Source organism: Anastrepha obliqua, chromosome 2, assembly GCF_027943255.1.
Source record: "Anastrepha obliqua isolate idAnaObli1 chromosome 2, idAnaObli1_1.0, whole genome shotgun sequence".
NCBI classification, from domain to species: domain Eukaryota; kingdom Metazoa; phylum Arthropoda; class Insecta; order Diptera; family Tephritidae; genus Anastrepha; species Anastrepha obliqua.
Window position 1 is genome coordinate 52373576 of NC_072893.1, and position 21454 is coordinate 52395029.

At 35.9% G+C, this 21454-nt stretch overlaps 1 protein-coding gene across 1 annotated transcript in view; it reads left to right on the forward strand.

Annotated features, from left to right (window-relative positions):
* Positions 1–2418: 2418 nt before the first annotated feature.
* LOC129237969 (uncharacterized) overlaps positions 2419–21454 on the forward strand; it is a 32173-nt gene continuing 13137 nt past the window's right edge. Inside the window, exon 1 of the mRNA XM_054872973.1 lies at positions 2419–3596. Within this exon, the coding sequence (XP_054728948.1) occupies positions 2787–3596 (810 nt within the window). The 5' untranslated portion in view covers positions 2419–2786. The remainder of the gene's footprint in view (positions 3597–21454) is intronic.

Consider the following 21454-nt stretch of genomic DNA (forward strand, 5'->3'; position numbering starts at 1 on the left):
TTGGCGTCGTAAAATAAATACTCAAACAAATATTGCACTGTTAATTATATTATCGTACACACAAACAATGGCGATTCAACACCGGTGAATATTGCCGTTGGCAGCGACGCCAACGATAACAACGTGCACACAAATGTGTCTGCCAGCAGCGACTGCAGCAGCAATCTAATAAAAAACAAAGTCCATTTGCAGCAGAATCAAAGTACAATAGCAGAGATCAACAGGTAACCAAAATCGCTAACAGTTGCTGTTGTTAACATCGCGCTGTCCAATACATCGCGTCGGAAAATAAGATGCAGTGGCAGCGAAAGCAAGCAACTGAGCGCTGCTTGTTAATCACGATCATACGTACGTTCGGCGAGAGAAAATTGTAAACCACCGGGATCGTGTATTCAACAATTGTTGTGCTTTTACGGCTGCGTCATCGGTCGCGTGTGCTGCGAAACGTGCAACAGAGCGTGAGTACAGAATACGTCGACTTCAACGTTGCTGTGAGCGTAACGCCATCGCCACTTGGCGCTCGTTGTGGAGTTTGACCCCCCACACGCATACAGCTGGCTGTTAGCGTTGAACTTAAAGCGATGCGTTGCTGTTGCCGATCAGCCGCAGCGGCATTTCAAGCCAAACAAACGACAATAGTCAATCGGTGATATTGTTGTTTGTTTGCTTCATTCGTGTCTCAGCCGCGAAGCGTTGTAGACGACGCTAGAGAGTGAATGACGACGGCGATAAATACCACCAAAAATTTTGTATATGTATGAAATCGTGCTGAATGTTAAATGCGTTGAATGAGTGCGGGAAGTGAGCGGAAATCGTGGTGCTAAAGGTGCAACAGTGCTTGGGAAAGAAAAATACAAAAAAGCGATTGGCTTGAAAAAATCATAACATAAAGTGGACTAAGCAAATAAGCAAAGCAGAATGAGTAAAGTGGCATGGAATGAATAAAAAAACAAAAAGAATGCCTTAGTGTGCTTTGCTTTGATATTCGATCGTTTGGTTGGTTGACTGGGTGCTAGTCGAAGTATTGAGTTGTGTAGCGATCGGCGGTTGCAGCTGTTGTGCGAGTTACGTGAAGCACGCGGTACATAGAAATAAATAAAAAATAATAAAACATAACTAAACTAAAAGGAATAATGTTAAAAGAAAATATAAGTTAAAAAGTAACATTCTTGTTGTTATTGTTATTGCTGTTTTTCGGTGTAATATTTGTGCCTTTTAAAATAAAAATTACCTTGATAAATAATATAAAAAAATATATGACCGCAAATGCACGGAAATTGTTGAGGAAGTAACGCAAATCGTCAAAGCGAAGGAGAGCATAATTGTAGAGAGCTTAATTTTTTGATAAAATTAAATTAAAGAAACGCTTAAAAGAATGTGTGTATGTATGTAATCAAATAAATATAAAAAACTGTATAAAATATCTACGCATACGTAAATATGTTGCAAGATCGCTAATCAAAAAATAGACTTCATCAAATAAAACTTTTTGTAACGACTACGTAAATAGCTATTAAAAAATCTTGAAAAAATAACAAACAAAAAATAATAAAAAAATTGTGAGAAAAATCAAAAAAAATTTAATTGATGTTTTCTTCACATCCAAAAACCAGCGAATATAAAAAATTGTTGAAAGCAAATTTTAAATACATAGGTAAATAAAGTGAAAATATAGTTTTTTGAAAGCCAGCTGATATAAAAGTGTTCTACAACTGGAAATTTCGACTTAAAAATTGCAAAAAAAAAAAAAAAAATAATAATGCAAGTAAAATAGTAAATAAATAAAAGAAATTATCATTAAAAATATGTATAAATAAAAAGAAGTAAAACTGCAGTATATAAAAAATTAATAAATTAAAAAGTTAATCTGCGAGCGAGAAGTATGTCTCCAGACATTTGACATTTAACAAAAAACAAACAAACAAAGACAGATAATGAGATTAAGTGTTTAAAAAAATCAAACATAAAAAAAGAAGTCTGGGTCATGAAAGAAATTTGAGATCTGCAAAAACAAAACAAAACGCAGAGTAATGGTAGTCATTAAAAAAATAAAACAAAATGCACTTTTAAAAAAACTTCGAAAAGCTCTAACAAAGAAGCAAGGAAATAAAAATATATTTAAAATTAAAAAAATTGTAAGCAGAATCAGCCAGCACTTCTAAAATATTAAAAAATAGTAAATATTAATTAAAAAAAAAAGTTAATATTAAAAAAATTAATATAAGAAATAACTAATATTGTACAATAAAAAATTAATATTAAAAAAAATTAATATTAAAAAAAATATTAATATTAAAAAAATATTAATATTAAAAAAAAAAAATTAAACATTGAATTTCTTTCAATTAATGCAATTAGCCAAAATAAATGTGCTTGTTAATTTACATTTATTAAACTGTTTACTAAAAACCGCAACAACTTGTGATTGTTAAAAAAGAAGAAGCATTAAAATACATATTTTCATACAACAAAGCACAAAATCTATTACATACATACATCCGTCAAAGTGTCGTCAAATGAGAATAAAATTGTAAAAATATAAAAATATAAAAATTAAAAGTTGCACAATATTCCATTCTCTCTGCGGTTGCAAGCTCATCCGCAAACAAGTCAAAGCACTACCAGGCAATCGGCTCGCTTATCAATTTTTCTTCGCCTGCGCCTGCGCCTTCCACACCCACCAACTCCAATCCCATCTCTCCCATCTCGCATTTCACTTCTCGCTTCCTTTGCCGCTTTGCCACTGTCTTCTTGTCGTCATCGCCATTGTGTTGCAACAACAAACAATGTGTAGCCGGAAATGTTTTCGCGTACACACACTGGTCATACTCGGCATCATAATCACCATAGTGCTCGTCTGCATTGTCGGCATTACGCTTACAAACAGCATCAACATATCGAATATCATCAAATTGCGCGAAAAGGTCGCCAGCGATTCGGCAGCAGCGACCGGTGCGAATGCTGTGCAAACACGTGCCGCGCTCGTCGAACAACAATACTCGACACTGCAGCAACACCATTTGTCGCGTAGCGATTTGAATTATATTGCCGCAACGCATCCGAAGAATTTACAACGATTCGCCGCCACTGGCAGCGGTAGTAGTGGCATTGGCGGCCGGAGCGGTGGTGGTGATCCGGCTAATTCTGCGGCGCAAAATAAAATTGTCATCGAAATTGGTGTACGAAATTTTTCGAGCTCACCAGCTAATGCCAGCCTCACTGAAGTTAACTCTGCCAACTCATCGCTGGTGGATACTTTGATTACTAGGCTCATCGAGCCCATCACAAGCGCCATCGTTGATGGCAATGTTGATTCGATTTCGGTACCTGCCACCGCTACGCGCCACCAAGCGAATGCATCACTTTCGCATTTCGTTAATACGGAGAAGCCGCAACCGCGCGCAAATCCAACAAAAACGGAAATCAATGCTGCTACACTGGCAGCAACAACAGCAGCGACTACGGTTGCTTTAGAGCCAAAGCAGTTTACCTCCCCGGTGACAACATTGCCATCATGGCAAGCTGCAGATATGTTGAGCATTGCCGACCACAATCCCGGGCAGATTGATTTTGCGAAGCGCGAACATGTCAAGCAGGTAAATGAAATACCTATTGGAATTGCAAAAGTGTGATATGTAGGTATATGTGAGTGAGGAAGCGGTATGATTTTGTTTCTATTTTTTATCCAATAGAGCAATGAGTTATTTGAGCGCATGGGGGCCTCAGTTTGGTGGGAATGAATGTGCCCACATACCGGTGGAGTTGTTAAAGCGCTGATTGTGGCCCTTACACTGACATGCTTGCCTTAAGCGCTTTGAAGCTGAACTGATTTTATAAAAGCTTGAAACTCCTGTTGGGTAAGAATATCGGAATATACCTTTAGAAACAGCGGGGATGAAAAACCGCAATTAACTACTAAACTTCTACTACGGGTTTACTTCGCACTTTAAAGCAGAAGGCAGAAGTTCCTGGGCACAAAAATTGCAGCTGATTTAAGCAGCGGAATGGATGCACTATAACCGACTGCATGCGGGGTAATTCGTGTAAATCTCTAATGCTTATCAACAACTTGATTGAACAGCTTGCAAAGTTGAGCAAGTTTTTAAGTAGTTAGAGGTGTGGTTAATGCCTTTAGGGTAAACAGGTAAAATGCTGCCCCATTCTGATTCACAAGTGGCTTTTTCAGCTTGGGCTCGTTGGCTAACGAAATTAACATTGGGTACGTATTGGGTTGGGGGAAAAGGATCGAAGCATTTTTACCGAAGACTTTTGTTTAAACAAAAAGCAATAATTATATCAATAAGTTAATCAGTTATATATTCGCCGTTGCTGTTTACAACCTCTTCCCACCGCTCGACCAATTTGTTGATGCCGTTCCGCCATCGACTGGTCTGGTGTAAAAGAAGTTGTTGGGCCAGTTTTTAAGAACCTCTTTGTTATCATATGGTTTGACAGGGAGCGGAAAAGATGGTAACCGGTCAGTGTAAGGTGCGGAGAATACTTCGGATACTGAAGGACCTCCCATTAGAGCTCTTGAAGTGCGGCTTTGACGACTTGTGCAACATGGGGCAGGCCTGGTCGTGAAGGAAAATGGTTTAACCGTGTTTATCAGGTCTTTTCAGTCGAATAGCCTCATTCACGCGGTGTAGCTGGGTAATGTAGAGCTCCTTGTTGATCGTGGAATTCTTTCCGAGCATTTTCCAGTGCGCCATGCCCTCCCAGTCCCACCAAACACATATCATGATTTTCTTTGGATGAAGATCCGGCTTGACTCTCGATCTCGGTGTTTCTCCTGGAGCCACCCACTCTTTTTTTGCTTCATATTGATGTATAGGCACCATTTCGCATCTCCCATGACGATTCGGTACAAAAAGCGCTGTTTATGAACGCGTGTTGCTCGATGGTGTGCGAGATGCTGAGAAGCAATTTTACGGTGACTGTTTTTGTTTTTTTTTCGTTCAGCTCGTGAAGCACCCAGGCTCCCAATTTTTCCGTAAATCCTATTGAATGAAGACGATTGAGAATCGTTTTATGATCGCGTTTAATTTTTTCCGCCAATTCATGACTGGTTTGTGTTCCGTTCACCTTCAAAAGTGATTTGAGACGTTCTTCATCGAGTTCAAAAGGTCTTCCGCTGCGGCACATGTCGATGACGTCGTGAACTTTGCAAACCTTTTCCGTGCGGTAGACTCGCCTATGATACCTTCACCATACACGTCGCAAATGTCCGGGGCTACTGCGGCAGCTTTTTGACCTCGATGATAAGCAGAAAAGCAAAGCAGAACAGGTGAAAGGCATAATCGAGAGGCACAGCAGAAATTAGAGGCAAAGTTCAAGAGAAGCCTGTGGTCGAATGTTCTTTAAATAAATTTGTCAATCTCTCACCATCTACCTACTCCACTTTCTCTCTCAGACTATAAAGTTGGTAAAACCGTGTTCACACCTGGGAACTTTTGTTGCTTCAATTTCGTGCATTCTCTTTTGGTGTTGTCCGTATCTTTCACACAGGCAAACTCCGTTGCTTGCAACTGCTTTAGTTTTTAGTCTACTACCGAGAGCAATATTGAGAAAAAAGCAAACACAAGCAAACAAAAGCGAGCTGCCTGAGCACGATCAACTCAGTGCCACTCGCTGTTCCTCTTCTCCTCCTCTTCCACATATTACGAGTTGCTTCAACAAAAATTGCACTCTAAACTAGCTGGAGAATAGACTGAATGCCCATTAATTCCTTAAGAATAAAGTATAATGATTTTTATCTCTTTTTATTTCCCTTTACTCTCTATATTTCCTATGCAACCATATCTCAAATATAATAGCAAAGCGCGAACTAGTTCAAATAGTTATAGGAGTCCTTTAGAAAAAAAGGTATGAAGAGCTTAACCTCATTTTAGTGATAGTTTCATCGAGAGGTTGTTGTTCTCTGATCATTTGAATTTAAACTGATTTCAACTTGAAAAGGTTCGTTTTTCTTTATACACGAAATATTTATAAATAAGTATTTGCATGAATCCTCCTAAGTGTAAATTTATATGTACTAATTGAGGCTTTTATTAGGGGTTCGTACCTCTCGGCTTCCTACTGGTACATGGTTTATAGAAATGGTTTTTAATGTACTTCAAAGCCGAACCTGTCGAACGGTAATTACTCACAAGCGCGTTTGGTTACGACAGCTCCTCAATTATCCTAAGCTTCTCGTGTATTCGACTCCCTTAACAACCGTCGTCTTTGAATTTCTATTTTACTGGCTAATTTGCGCATTTGATGATCATATCATCTACACCTCGAGCTTCTAAAATTTTGTATTATATTTTATGTATTCTTGTTATGTCTATTTATAATTTACTAAAAAACAACAACAAATATTAGCGTTTTTCATGAAGCTCGAAACTCATTACATTTTATATTTCTTCTCTTTGTAGGTAAGCGAAAATATTTATAAAATGCAAAACAAAACAAAAAACCAATAGTGAAAACCGTCTTTAACCCATCACTGCCTAATGGGTTTGTAAAAGACATATAAACCAATGTTGGTGCAAAAGATCATATCTCGGAAATGGTAAGTGATATCGATTTAGTTTGCTTTCCTGACAATAGAAGAAAGATGAGTTAATTTACGTATCTCTGCAGATAAAACGAAAACCCAATTACTTGTTGTTCTTTGTTAGGCTGGAAAAACAGAGGGTGTCAAAAATTAAAAATTGTCTTTATATGGAATGCTTAAAATTCGATAGCATATTGTGAACAGTTCGTTTCCTGTACCTTATTTAAGAAAATGGATTGCCAGTTGCCTGTCGCCCTGAGATTCTTCAGCCAATTTTCTTGACTTGGGTATTTAAGTCCCTCGCCTCCTTTGAAATGCTGTTTTTTGGGTGTTTCTTTAAAAGCGTGTAAAACGAAAACGAAAAAACATTTTTTTTATTTTTCTTTCAGTATTTTATTTTTTGATCCATTGTTAAAAAATAATTTTTTTTTTACCATGCGAAGTTCGTTCAAAAAGTTGTGAGCCTTTATCGTTATTTGCCAATATCTAGAAAACTACATGAGAAAAAGAAATGATGTGGATTTTCTGATTTATTGACAGATTTTACAGAGATTTTATGATTTTGGATAAAAATAGGTAGATTTTTCGAAATTTTGTGCAAAGTTTAAAAGTTTGATTTAAATGGTTTTAGTTAAGGGGAAAAAAGTATATACAAAAATAAAAAAAAGTAACAAAAAAATTTTTAACTTAAAACAAAACAAAAAACAACAACATTGTTAATATTAAAAGACTTAAATTAAAAAACATAAAAAATCATCATATACCCAGTTAAGCTCGAGTTCGATTTATATGGTTTGGGTTAAAGGATGAAGAATATCTACAAAATTTAAAAAAATAACAAAAAAAATTTAAACATAACAAAAATAGTTTAATTAAAAAAAATATTGCAAATATAAAAAAATAAAAATAAAATATATAATAATAATTTTAATAAAAACATTTAAGCAAACTTAATCACAAAAATAAATTTTTTTTAATAACAAAAAGCATTGTAAATATTAAAAAAATTGAAAATAACAATGTTTATGAAAATTAATACTTCATAAAATAAAATTTAGAATAACAAAGAAAAAATTGATTAAAAAAAACATTGGATATATTAAGAAAAAAAATTAACAATGTTGATGAAAATTAATTGAAAAAATTAATATGTATTAATAAAAAAATGAGAAAGAATTAATATTAATAAAAGAAAATTGAAACAAAATTTAAAATTTTAAAAATAAAAATTTTATTTTAAATAACAAAAAAAATTTAATTCAAAAAACATTCCAAATACGAAAAGAGAAAAACAGTTTTAATAACAACATAAAAAAAAAAAATTGTTAAAACAAAAATAAAAAAATAATTTAAATAATAAAAAGCATTGTAAGTAGCCACATTCCGCTCTCAACATGTAAAATGCTCATCGATAGAGAATTTCACAGCATTGCTGATCGGAGGTGGCGAGTGGAAACTACTTGCGTTACGACCAGACAAATCTGGCCATTCTACAATCTGGAACAGACAAAAGCCCTTATAAGTCTTTCGAAACACGAACTAAGGCATATAATATCTCAATATCTCTTATCACCGGCCATTGCCTTTTGGGCACTCACGCACGTCGGCTCGGAGTTCCTCAAAACGACCTGTGCAGATACTGCAAAGACGAAGATGAGGAAGTATCGAGCAGGCATTTGCTGTGCAGTTGTTCCGGTCTAGCCAGAAGTCGACTCGCTCTTCTAGGATGTCCAACAATTGACAATCTTTCAGTACTCTCGGACCTGAAAATCGAATCTCTCATCAAATTCTCGAATCGAATTAATATCTTCGACCAAAATCTGTAATAAAAATCTCGGTTAGGTGGGGAAATCATACAATACATTTTAACAAATAACAAGAAAAATGTTAATTCAAAAATCATTGCAAATATTAAAAAAATATAAATAAAAAAATAACAATGTTAATAAAAACATATATTATAAAAAAATTAACATTAATAAAAAAAATTAAATAACAAAAAAAATTGTAAATATAAAAAAAAACAATATAAATGAAAAAATAACAAATTCATTAATTCAAAAAAAAAAAAAACAAAAAAAAAACACATTGTATGTAATCGGTTATCTAATAAGAGGTGTTATTTTGATATTTAAAGAAAAATTCTATTTTTCAATATAAATGATCGGATGTTTATTTGATTATAAAAAGGAAGGAATGCCGTTAGTTGTGGAAAATACCATCAGGCAAATGACCACCACGACCACGCTTACAGGACAATATCTTTTTCATGAAATTTTCCATAACCGAATTGCAAAGTGGCTGCCCTATGTCCTCGATAGCCTCACGAATTCCATTTTTGAGGTCTTCAATCGACACTGGGCTGTTGGCGTAGACCTTTCTCTTTCACGGGGCCCCAAAGAAAAAAGTCACAAGGTGTTAAATCACAAGATTTCGGTGGCCAATTGTGATCACCTCTTCGAGAGATAACACGGTGCGGAAACTTTTCCCGTAAAAGATCAATGGTTTCGTCGCTTGTGTGGCACGTAGCGCCGTCTTGTTGAAAATAAACGTTGTCCAGATCAATACGATCCAATTCCGGCCATAAAACATCGTTAATCATCTCTCGATAGCGATAGATAACACCTGTTATTGGAAAACCCTTTATTACAAAAAAATCATCAGGTACTCAGTTATGCTCGCTACAGTATGTGCGAAAATATGTGTGTATACCATGCATAATAGTTTTCGTGCTATCGCATATCGTTGTTACAATTAGTACTTTACAGCTACGAGCAATTTTGTGTATATGTAGTTGACTTGACGATTTACGAACTTTTGAAAATTGTTAATCGTTATTTTTATGACACTCCACAACTTTTTTTATTGAAATCCCGTGCATGCATGAAGTGACTGTGCTTTGATTTGTTGCTGTGATGTGACTGGCAGCTACCTAAAAGCTTCGTCAAGCAAAGCCGAAATGATGGATCTCATAAATAACTGATATGCATGAACGTATTTGCGTTTGTATGTGTGTGCGCATGCACACCTATTGCAAAAGTTTAAATTGTATGTTTGCTAACAGTGAGAACCTATTATTTACTTGGCTATATTACGTATTCGGCTATTATATTTAATTAGACTGAATGCAAATAGCTGCTTGTAGTAAAGTTTGAAGTGTTGTGCGCGCGAAATTTATTTATAAAACTAATAATTCGTATATCTAATTGGCAATTCTACAGTTTATATAGTCGTATAATGCAATTCAATAAGCCATAAAAGTCTATTTAATTTGAGGGGAGAGTGGCGGAGTCAAGCATTGAGTTAGTGTTACCTGAGCTGCTGGGTGAACTCGTTTAAGGGGGTATTCTGGTCTAGACGCTTTAACTTTAGGTAAAGGAGCACGGTCAAACACCCAAAAAGGGTATACGCGCCAATTATAAAGGGTGGTTAAATTTCAAGGACCGATGGTGAATTTGAACCGCACCTAAACGTCAACGACACCATTGGACTTTTTTCTTTGAGGTTATTTGAAAGAAAATGTGTACGTCGGTAAGCCAGCAACAATTCAAGAGCTAAAGGATGAGATAATTCGGCACATTAACGGCATAGAATCTCAATTATGCCCCAGTGTCATCAAAAATTTGGACCATCGGATGGAGGTGTGTCGCGGAAGCCGCGGCGGCCATTTGGCCGATATTTTATTCTATACGTAATTGAGCCATACCAATATTATCATAATAAAGAGAAGTGATAATAATTTCCTAAAAAATTGTATTTTATTCAAAATCAGCACCGGCCCTTAAAATTTAACCACCCTTTAGATAAGGAACTATTTGCATTTGGTGGTGTTTGGAGGTGTGCCGCAGAGGCCGCGGCGGCCATTTGGCCATATTTTGTTCCATAGGTAATTGAGCTATACCAATATTATCATAATGAAGAGAAATGACAATAATTTCTTAAAAGAATTGTATTTTATTCAAAATCAACACTGGCCCTTGAAACTTAACCACCCTATATATGAAGTTGCGACTATATATTTATATATACCCTGTACTAATGGATGGTCGGCTTGGTTTGATGGGGGTTCTAGATCTGTGTTTATTACTTCTAGGCCAGACCTGTCTAGTTATCTTACAGATTCTCTTAAAAATCGAGTAGTTTTAAAATAAGCTGGTTTTTAATGACTCCAGGATCTTAAATTTGGAAAAACAACTGAAAAGGTAATCAACTGAGCAATATTGAATAGTATTACTGGGTAGCAAAGTAAATATGCTCATGAAGTACTGACTTCCTACTACTTTAAGTATCAATTCTGCCCAGCGCTAATTTGCACGATTTTTTTTTCTAGCGGTTGCCACAACAAAAACCTCCTTCGACAAGTAAGCCTCCGAGTATATTTCTGTCAAATATTTCCATAAAGATATAATATAAATAAATATATGGAGACATTTTTAAATTGCAAACTGAAATTCGTTTTATAAACAATGCGAGGTTAAAAGCATCCACAACAAATAACTTTCGCCACACCCGTAACAAAAGTGGAGCTCAATGGAGAAAAAACTGCATGGATAAGTGGCTATAAAGTGAAAATACAGTCGTGCATTTGTGCAACTCTGTAGTGCACACTTACCCAAATACTACATAAATACATACGAGAAAAAATTGCAATGCAAAACGTAAAAATGGAAAATGTAAAACGAAAATAAACTTGACATGCAAAACGTAGCGTAACAAAGAAAATTAACATAAGTAATAAAGAAGGAACTTTAGCGGCGGATAAGAAAGTTGCGAACAAAACAAAATAAAACATAAAAAAAATAAACCAATAAAGAAACAAGTACAGAATTTCGAGATAAAAAAACCTAACAACAGTCGTAACACGTAACATGTCGCGCTGCAATGAGTAAAAACAAACTAAACAGAAAAGACGAAAACAGAAAAAATATGAATGGCAATAAAAACCAGTTGAGGGTAACAAACTAAAGGAGCGCACATTTCAACAGATGTAAAAACATAAAACGCTTCAGAATTTTAGCAGTAAAGCAGACATTTTGACAAAATTGTTGAAGCGACTACAGAAATGGGTTCGGCTTCGAATTTGCACTTTTTCTTATTTGTATTTTTTTTTTTTTTTATTTTTTTTTTAATTTTTTTTTAAACTTTTTTTTTAATGTAAGCTTTTGTACAAACTTCTCCGGCTCTGAAAGTATTCAATGCGGTACCAGCTGGTGGTAGCAGAGGAAGAGGAAGGCCTCCTTTGCGTTAGAAAGATCAGGTGGAGAAGGATTTGACTTCACTTTGTATGTTCAACTAACGCCGGTCAGCACGAGAAGGAAACGACTGGCGCGCTTTATTAAACTCGCCCAAAACCGCGGAAGCGGTTATCGTCCCAATTAAGAAGAAGAAGATGTACAAACTTTGTCGGTTTAACTTGATAAGCCAGTCAGATGACAGGGTTTGGAACGGTAAGCAATATTTTGGATAGAAAGAAATATTTCTAGACAAATTTAACTAATTTATGCAAGCGACACCACCGAACCTTTGACTGTAAGTTCTTTTATGTGGAAACTTTTTCATGCTGCACCTGCACTGGGACCTGTGCCAATGCCAGCGATTAGTAGAAAATGTTCACCACAGTGTTGATGGTCTTTCGAGACCAATGGAGGGAGTGGTGGTCAGGCCAAAATCCACTCATCTGCAGCGGCCAAATAGCATAAATATTCTCTTACACGAATACAAATTTTTGTTTTTTTTGTTTTTCAAGAAAGGACACATTTTAATAATAAAAAAATAAAACTATAGGAACGTCGAGTGCGACCGACATACAAGGTAAAGTCCAAACTAAACAAGACTGAGCTAAATTAGAAACGATAGGTGCTTTGTTCTAGTAACTTCGAGTTTATTTATTCAAAATGGTCCCCTCTGGCCTCGATACGCTATTTTGCGTGATCTAAAAGCTGTTCAGGTCATTGAGCGGAATGTTCTTCAGGATGTCGGTACAAGCCTTTTCGATGACCTTTAGGGACGCAAAAGGTTTAACTTTCATGTCCAAATGCAATTTTCCGTATAGGTAGATGTCACAGGTAGGCATATCAGGCGAATACAGTGAGTGATTGATGGTTAAAATGTGATTTCTAGTGAAGAAATCAGTCACAAGAGTGGATGGCTGAGCTGGTGCCTTATCATGCGGTATCCTTTGCGGTATTCCGAGCGAATTCGACAAATGCGTTGCAACAAACGCTACAAAACACCAAGATAGAAAATTGCATTGACGGTTTGGGCCGTTGGCACGAACTCCTTGTGGACAATTCCCTTGGAATCGTAAAAACAAATGAGTATCGACTTGAGTTTTGATTTCTCCAAACGAGATTTTTTGGTTGATGGCTCGTCTGGGGCCTTCCATTCGGCACTTGGACGCTTAGTTTCAGTTTCAGGTTCATGTTGGAAACACCACATTTCATCCATCACCAGTTACAATGTTGTAAAGGAAGTTCTCGTCTTTTCTCGCCTCTTTAATTAGGTCTTTCGAATGTTCAATTCTAAGCAATTTTTGGTCCTCAGTTAACGTGTGCGGAGTGAAACGTGCACAGACCTTTCGTAAGCCCAAATGATTAGTTAAAATGCGATAAATCGATGTTTTGGAGATATTCAACTCCGATTCAATGAATTTCAACGATGATTTCGGTTCATTTTTGATAAATTTACGAACAATTTTCATGGAGTTTTCGGTGATTACTGATTTTGGGCCGTATGTTCATTGTCATTTATGTCCTCACAACCATCTCGGAAACGTGCAAACCACTCGTGAACTCTGGCACAAGATAGACAATCATCGGCATACATTTTTTCATCAATTTAAATGTTTCGGTAAACGTTTTACTAATATATGGATAAGTTCGTGCGGTTTTACAACAGATGGCGTAACTTGATTATTATTCCATCGATCCACATTTCCAAACATTCATTGGAGAGCTACTGTCGTAAGGCACAAACGTCAGTATAAGTTTTTTATTTGAAGCGTAAACAACAATATTTTTACCACACTTGAAAATGTCGAATTTCGTGCCAAATAATGTGTTTTTTTTGCGGGGAATTTTTTAATATGAAGAAAAAAGCAGCCGAAAGTCATCGTATCTTGGTGGAAGTTTATGGTGAGCATGCTCTAGCTGAGCGAACGTGCCAGAAGTGGTTTGCACGCTTTAAAAGTGGTGATTTTGGCCGCGCCGCCAAAGTTCATGGATACCGAATTGGAGGAATTGCTCGATCAAGATCCGGCTCAAACGCAAGAAGAGGTTGCAAAAACTTTGGGAGTTGATCAATCAACCATTTCCAAACGTTTAAAAGCCATGGGAATGATCCGAAATTCAAATTTCGAAAAAAACCGCACGAACTTATTCATAGACCTATTATTTTAAAATAAAATTTGATATTAGTTCTTTGTTCGAAACTCATTTTTGTACCGATGACACAAACATACTGACACTTTAGACGCAATAACTTTGATTCCATTGAACCGAATGTCATCAAGCTTTCACTGAAGGTCAGCTAGGGATGTAATTCATTAAAAATATGGTGCCATGAGAAACAGTTTTATGACGCCAGTCTTGTTTATTTGGGACTTCACCTTGTAGAAAAAAGTTGAGGTTTAAAAAAAATGATTTTGGAAATTCCCTCTAAATACCTCAAATTTACCAAATCCAAAGATTTTTGTCATTGTGCAATAATTACTTATATTTTGGAGGGATCAATGTGAAGGTTCTTCTCTCGTTGCTAAAAAAGAGCTAACGGAAATGTTGTTGCCGGTTACTTAACTTTATTTGAAAAAAAAAAGAAGAAATTGTTTTGAAAATTACATTGAAAAAACATTAACGGCACTTAATTGTACAATATTAAACGCGGAACTTAAGTGATTGATTAAATTATTACAAATTTTTTTTAATTTTTTTTTTAATTTTTTTTTAATTTTTTTTTTGTTTTTAACGTGTAGCAAATGTGTTACCGTTGCACATTTTGAAGAGTGCTTATATTTTATTTTCAACCTAATTTGAATATTAAAGGCCCATTTTAAATTTTATTTAATTTTTTTCTGTGTGCTTGAATTTTAAGCCAAATTTTTGAAAACCGGGTTGAAATTTAAAATTCACATTTTGCTGATGTGAAAAAAGTTTCGCATGCCCGTTCACTATATATTTACAAATCCAAAAATGATTGAAATTTATTATACCACGAATATGGCAGTGAGCTTCGCACCTTCAACGAGGCCGCTTATATGCTGATCGATGTTTAAAAACAAAAACCAGAAAAACTGCGAGCTGAGTTCAATTAAATTATTTTTCGCTAATTAAATTATTTATCTTAAATTAGCATTTAAATAAAGAATCGCGATCTTAGCGCGCGCTTATGACATTTTTATGGCAGCGAATTTGTTTATTTTTTTATCTTGCGAATTCATACGCGCCTACTGCTGATTAATAGCTGGCAGCGGCAGTTAGATGAGAAAACAGTTGTACTGATTTGAGCAACACTAAGCAGCCACTTAATATTGATTTTTGTAATTGGCATTTTTTACTTCTAACTGAACGCTGTCTCATTATTAGTTTCTAGTTTTAAGTCTTTAAGTTTTCAAGTCTTGCTTTTTTACATTTTTTGGGTATTTTGTGTTTACTTTTCACATTTTGTATTCTGTCGAAGTTGTAAATTGTTTTCATATTTTTTATATTTTTATTTCGAATTTTGTTTTTCCTTTCGCGCATTATTTGCTATGCGTGTTGTACTAATTTACACTGCCATATGAATGCTTATTAACGCGATTTACATTCAAAATACCCGCTAAGAAATGAATAGGCCATTATTTTTCATTTATGCTCCTTCTTATGCCTAATTGACTATTTAATCAGCTTTGCGATCAATGATAATCCACTTTAGCGAGAGTAAAGAGTAGCGAGAGCATTGAGAGTGTGAACACTAACAGAAGAGTAGATGAGTTGCTTATCCTTCAGTTGCGTGCTTATTTATCGAACTCAGAGATGATCCCCCTCACAAATACTCATCAAGTCCATTATTCGTTTCTTAAGTCTAATGAGGGTTAAAGGCATGAGAGCAGCCTAATAGAAGTTTGATGCATGCTGATACCTGTATAGCTTTTATTAATTGGTTGAGTCTGGCTGCTCATGAAAGGACTTTATAAGAGTAGTCTTGCTCTTTTCCGTAATACTAGCAGTTTTAGATTTCAACTCAGATTTTCATAAGCCAACTGAGAAGTGTAGATATGTGGGGAGCAAATGAAATGATAAGCATATGACCAGCCTACAGTTAGATGAGTAAGACGATGGCGATCGCTGACTTCACCACACTGGCAGAGCTTGGTAAACTGCTACAACAACAACAACATAAGGATATGGACTTGCAGTTCAAAAACGCATGTTTCTAAGGCGTTTTTTGGTGCTACAGATACCACTAGTTTATTCAGTCATCTTCTATGTATATAATAATGCAACATTTGGACAATATTTTCCTAAATTTTTATTACAAAATATCGGTAATTTAACGAATGACAGTGCAACTCCGGAGATGCTTAGAAAAACGTGATTTTGCGTTGCACATCAGAACCAGCAATAGAATCTGCTGAAACAAACAAATTTAAATGCATGAAGGTTTTTGGGTGTATGCTGGGTGGGAGGGTCTTTTCGGTTTTAAAACTTTTTGTAATCAAAAAATCAATTTTGGCTAAGAAAATACCTCAATTTGGTATTGTTAATTAATATTATTAAAAAATCTCTCAGAGTTATCTGATGAAGTATGTAAAGAATCAAAATCTGACGAAATTTTTGAATAATATATTGACTGCTTGTATAAAATATTATACTTCCCTTAATTAATTCCTTATATGCTATTTGTATAGTCTATTGAAAATTGCACAAGTTGACAAAAAAAAAATTACTAAAGCACGGGGTCAACCTTTCCAAAACCTTTCGACTTACTGATTCCAATCCGGAATCACAATTCCTCCGATAGCTTCCTAGAAATTTTAATAAAAAAGTGCAAAAAATGCAATCGTCGGCTATATTTGAGGTTATGTGGCATTGCGATCTTTATTTAACTCCACAAAAAAAAAAAATTTGGATGTGAAAGCAACAACAAAGTTATCGAGCAAGATTCGCCGCTAGCGAGTATGGTTATACCACATTAAACTGGTATAACTCACTAATTTCAGTGCTGTCAAGGCAAGATATTCGACCAGTTGCTAACGCTTGGCGAATCAAAGAGGACTATAGTATCTCAAAGTACAAGTCTTTTTCTTTCGAATAGCGTTAAGTCCACTTCTAATTAATTTTTTAGATACAAAATTTTAAGAATTTCTAATTACATGCCTTGTTCTTGGTAAATTTTTATATATTATATTAACAGATTGATACATTTAAAAAGTAGACTCTGGTTATAAAGGGTTTTTCAATAAGAGGTGTTATTCCCGTAAAAGATCAATTGTTTCGTCGCTTGTGTGGCACATAGCGCCGTCTTGTTGAAAATAAACGTTGTCCAGATCAATACCATCCAATTCCGGCCATAAAAAATCATTAATCAACTCTCGATAGCGCAATCCATTCACCGTAACTGTTGCTCCAGCTTCATTTTCGAAAAAGTAAGGTCCAATGACTCCGCCGGACCATAAACCACACCAAACAGTCACACGTTGAGGATAGAGAGGCTTTTCAACAATAACTCTTGGATTTTCTGACCGAGCTGGAAATGGGCCTCATCACTCAAGATGATTTTTCAGTGGAATTCCAGATCATTTTCATGCATTTCAACGACCCAATCAGCAAAGGCACGACGTTGTTGATGAATGGACAGCTTGAGTTCTTGTGTTAACTGGACTTTATAAGTCATTATAATGCAAAATACGGTGTAATGACGCTTGTGGAATTCCTAATTCCAAAGAACGACGAGGAATGGACAAACCTGGGTTTTCTTCAACACTTTCAGCAACAACAGCAATATTTTCGGCTGTTCTTGAGCGACGTGCACGGGTTTTATTCATCACATCTCTAACTTGTCCCAACAGCTCGAATTTTTTCACCACTTTCTGTATTGCGGTTCGACAAGATGCTTCACCATGGCCCAAAAATGTTCGAATTTTACGAGCCGTCTCTGCCAAATTTTCACCATTCTTATAGTGAATTTTAATAATTTCAATGCGTTGTTGAAGCCTGTATCGTTCGATTTTTAGCAATGGCGTAGTTTCTACTTGTCAAATATCACATAATGACAGCTTCAAAAGTGACATCTACCAAAATAGCGCGGTATTCAAAATAACAGCTGTTATTGGAGAACCCTTTATATACCTCCGCTTAACTTTATCGGCCCGTGCTTTAGATAGTTTATCGATGGTATGTCATAAATTATCGGCCACAAACCAGATCGCGTCAGCATCCATAAGTGTTGTAGCTAGTAAAACCGTTCATTCTCGTTCTGCTGGCTATAAAATAGTGGTTTATTTTATTTAATGTTTTGGTCATTTATTCTTTTAACAAAATTATGTATCTTTTTTACTTCCTAGATATTTACTTTGCTCCATTTTTCCCCCCTTTTTTAATTGAACTGCATTTTTCGCACCGCTTTAAAAGGCCACACGCCAGAATTACCTGTCGCCGTTATGTTCGTACGTGTATTTTATCACTTCAAATGTTTGTTAGACTGTCATTCCAGGTGCCCACAGTACGAGTTCTAACTTTGCTTGTTGTTGTTCGTGCCGTATGGCGGTGTATCGTGGTATTCGTTAACATACATAGTATATATGTATGTGTATATACAGGTGCAGGTACGTGTGCTTGCATTAGACCGCCGCTAGATTATGCAAGCCTGCACAACGAGAGAGAGAGAGGGAGAGAATTGTTTTGCGGTATTAAGCTTCCGTTTGGCTAGCGACGTTTGAAATGCTTGACTGCCAGCTGATTGGTTACTAAGTTCTTTGTGCAAACTTATTTTCCATCAGACAGATTGTTGAGAGTTGAGTCTATTTGTAAATTTGCCTTCTTTTTTTTTAGTCTAGTTTTTAGCGTTTGAGCTTCTTAATTTGTGGCGCAAATGCACGCCAACTAATGCAGTAACTTGCCAAGTCGCGAAACTGAAATTACGGACAACTTCTATCGTGCTAACATTTGTTCTCACATATATTTTATTTATGTAATATTTTTCTGCTTTTTGCTACTGGATTCCTCGTAACTTTTTCGCATTCTTGCATTCTTGCACTCTTACCGTTTTGTTCATTTATTTTTAATTTATAGTTGTTGCTCTGTTGTTTGTTAAAAAATGTTGGCACTCTAAGCGCATAAAACATGCAAACTCTTATAGCAAAAGCATGAAACCCAGCACTGTTTTTTAATTTGTTTGGTTGGTTATTTGCTTGTTCAGTTGTTTGGCGTTTGACTTTAGTTTACTTTAGTCACAGCTCACAAGCCGAGGGCAGTTAATACTCACACATGTGCTCAGCACTTCTGCCTCTTCCCCTTCGTTTCTTCCCAGCATAAATTTCCTGTTGCTTTGTTGCCGCGTGCTTGTAAGTCTGCTTAGATTTATTTCCTTTGGCAAACAAAAGTCTTGCTCGACTCTACTTGAGCAACAGCAGCAGCAGCAGCAGTAGCAGAAATAGCATAGCTTAGCTGCTTTAGCGCTTTAGTGTGTGACTCCATAAGCCAGACTAATAAATTACTTGTGTGTACTTGCCACTTAAGCAGTCAAATACTCGCAGTTATGCAACGAAACAAGCTAGCAAGCTGACTGCTATGCTAAGTCGGGTGACGTTGATTTGCTGCTAGGCGGGGCCAAGCTGATACTAATTTCGTGGCTGCTTTTAGTAGATTCCCTTGTATGCCCTCAAGTTAATAATGGTTTGCAGTTCAGACGCTAGGTTGGCACTATTTAAGTTGGCTTATTTAGTTTTTTTGTACGAGCATTATTTGTAACGCTTTTAACATGTCGGCTACCTGATTTGAAGATTTGGTTGCCTTTTAGCATTTTATTATTTACGCTCTTTTGTACCTCTTCTTGTAGTGAAAGCCAGTTTTTTTAGTCTCGCTCAATGTGTACATCAACGGAAACGCTATATCGTATTTTAGTTGAGTTTTATTTTCTTCCTGCGGTTTTGTGGTTTTGTGTTGTGCCACTCACACTGAGCCGGTGGCGTTTGCTTGCTCTCGTCCATATGTGTGCTTCATTTTTATTGACGTGCACTTAATTGCCTGGCATTTTAAGATTTTAGCGCCTATGAAGAGAATTTTATTTGCTACCTTGGGAATGGCTTAAGATTGGCTTGCTTCGTTCAGTTTTGGGAATTACGAGTGGAATGCGCTTGCCTTAGCTGTTAGAATGGTTGTGTGTGTTGATTTTGCTTTAGATAGAACATCCAAAGTCTGGATGGCTTTTATATTTCAACATAGATCAGTTTAAGGTCGGTTTATGTAGAGTGCACAAAATGGGGGGCAGTGAAGATTAATAACAGTGAGATGCAATACTTTGATGCTGTTTCCAACCAACCACTTTTTCCATTATATAATTATAGCTCCAATTATGGAACCCGTAGTTTCCGTTTTTTTTTTTCAAAGTTAATTAGAATGGTAACAATTTTTATTCGACTCTTTTCATATATCTCAGTCGGAGTTGTTACCCACTTTTTTTGTTTCTTATTTAATTAAAAGTTTTTTTTTTATTTAAAAATGGTGCGTTCTTCTAAAAGAGTCAAATAAATCTAAGTTTCAAACATTGTGCAAATAAAAAAAAAAAAAAAAAAATACATTCATAATAAATTTACAATAACTAATTCATAACCTTTAATCAGAATATTTGGAAAAATGTCGTGGACTCAGTTTTATAACCTACAACATTTTGTCATTTGGTTTTTTTTTTGTCGGGACAGACTAGCAAGTACAGCACTCAGACACAATTAAATCCATTGTACTGCACTCGAATTCCCTTTTTAATTTTCTTTAAATCTAGTCGACCTTCGAGGAAATCTGAGTAGATCTTGTGATGCCAAGGAGCCAAGGTCGTCGCTTCTTAAGACATCAGTGCCAAAGACCTCAAGCCTGATTCGAGGCAGGCGCACAGGAAGTGGTCGGCCGTCTCATCCTCCTCTCCACATGCTGAGCAGAGTACTCTGTCTGAGATGCCCACCTTTTCCATGTGTTTTGCCCATAGAAGGGGCCCGTCATCAGTCCAGCCAGCCTCTTACAGTCCCCTCTGCTTAGTGACAGGAGCAACTGCGACAGTCGGTCGGACATGACAGGTAACATCAGTTTTGTCCATCTGCAGGCTCTCTCAGCCTGCCAAGCTCGCTTGTGGGTGGTAGTTACCCATTTGCTAACCGTGGCTTTGACGGCTGCAGAAGGGAGTGGCAGGACGGGCTCCGGGCGAAGAAAGTTGGCCTCAGAGCCCATGGAGGTGCCTGACATAATCAAGTTTATTTTTTATATTATTTTTTTATCATTTTTTCTTTATACTTTTTAATATTTTTTTTTTAATCTTTTTTATATTGTACTTTTTAATATTTTTTGTTTTTTACATTATTGAATTTTTTTTATATAAAGTTTCTGGAATTTTCATTCATGTGGCTTTTGCTAAAGAACGATTACATTTTTAGTGAAAATTAGTTAAAATTACACAAAAAAAAAAAAAAAAAATTCAGAATTATGGTATATTTGTAAATATAAAATGATATCTTCGGAAACTGCATGAATTTCTCTAAAATATGCATCTAATTTCAATCACTGACAAATCACATTTCCAAATCAATTTAATGATGAAAAAAAGCTAAATAAATCATAAATGCACTCATATGAAGAATCCAAGTCACTTAAAGCATTGATTAGACTTGAAAAAATAACTCGTAGTATTGAAAGGCTCACTGCCTAACGCAACTGAACTGATTAGACGATA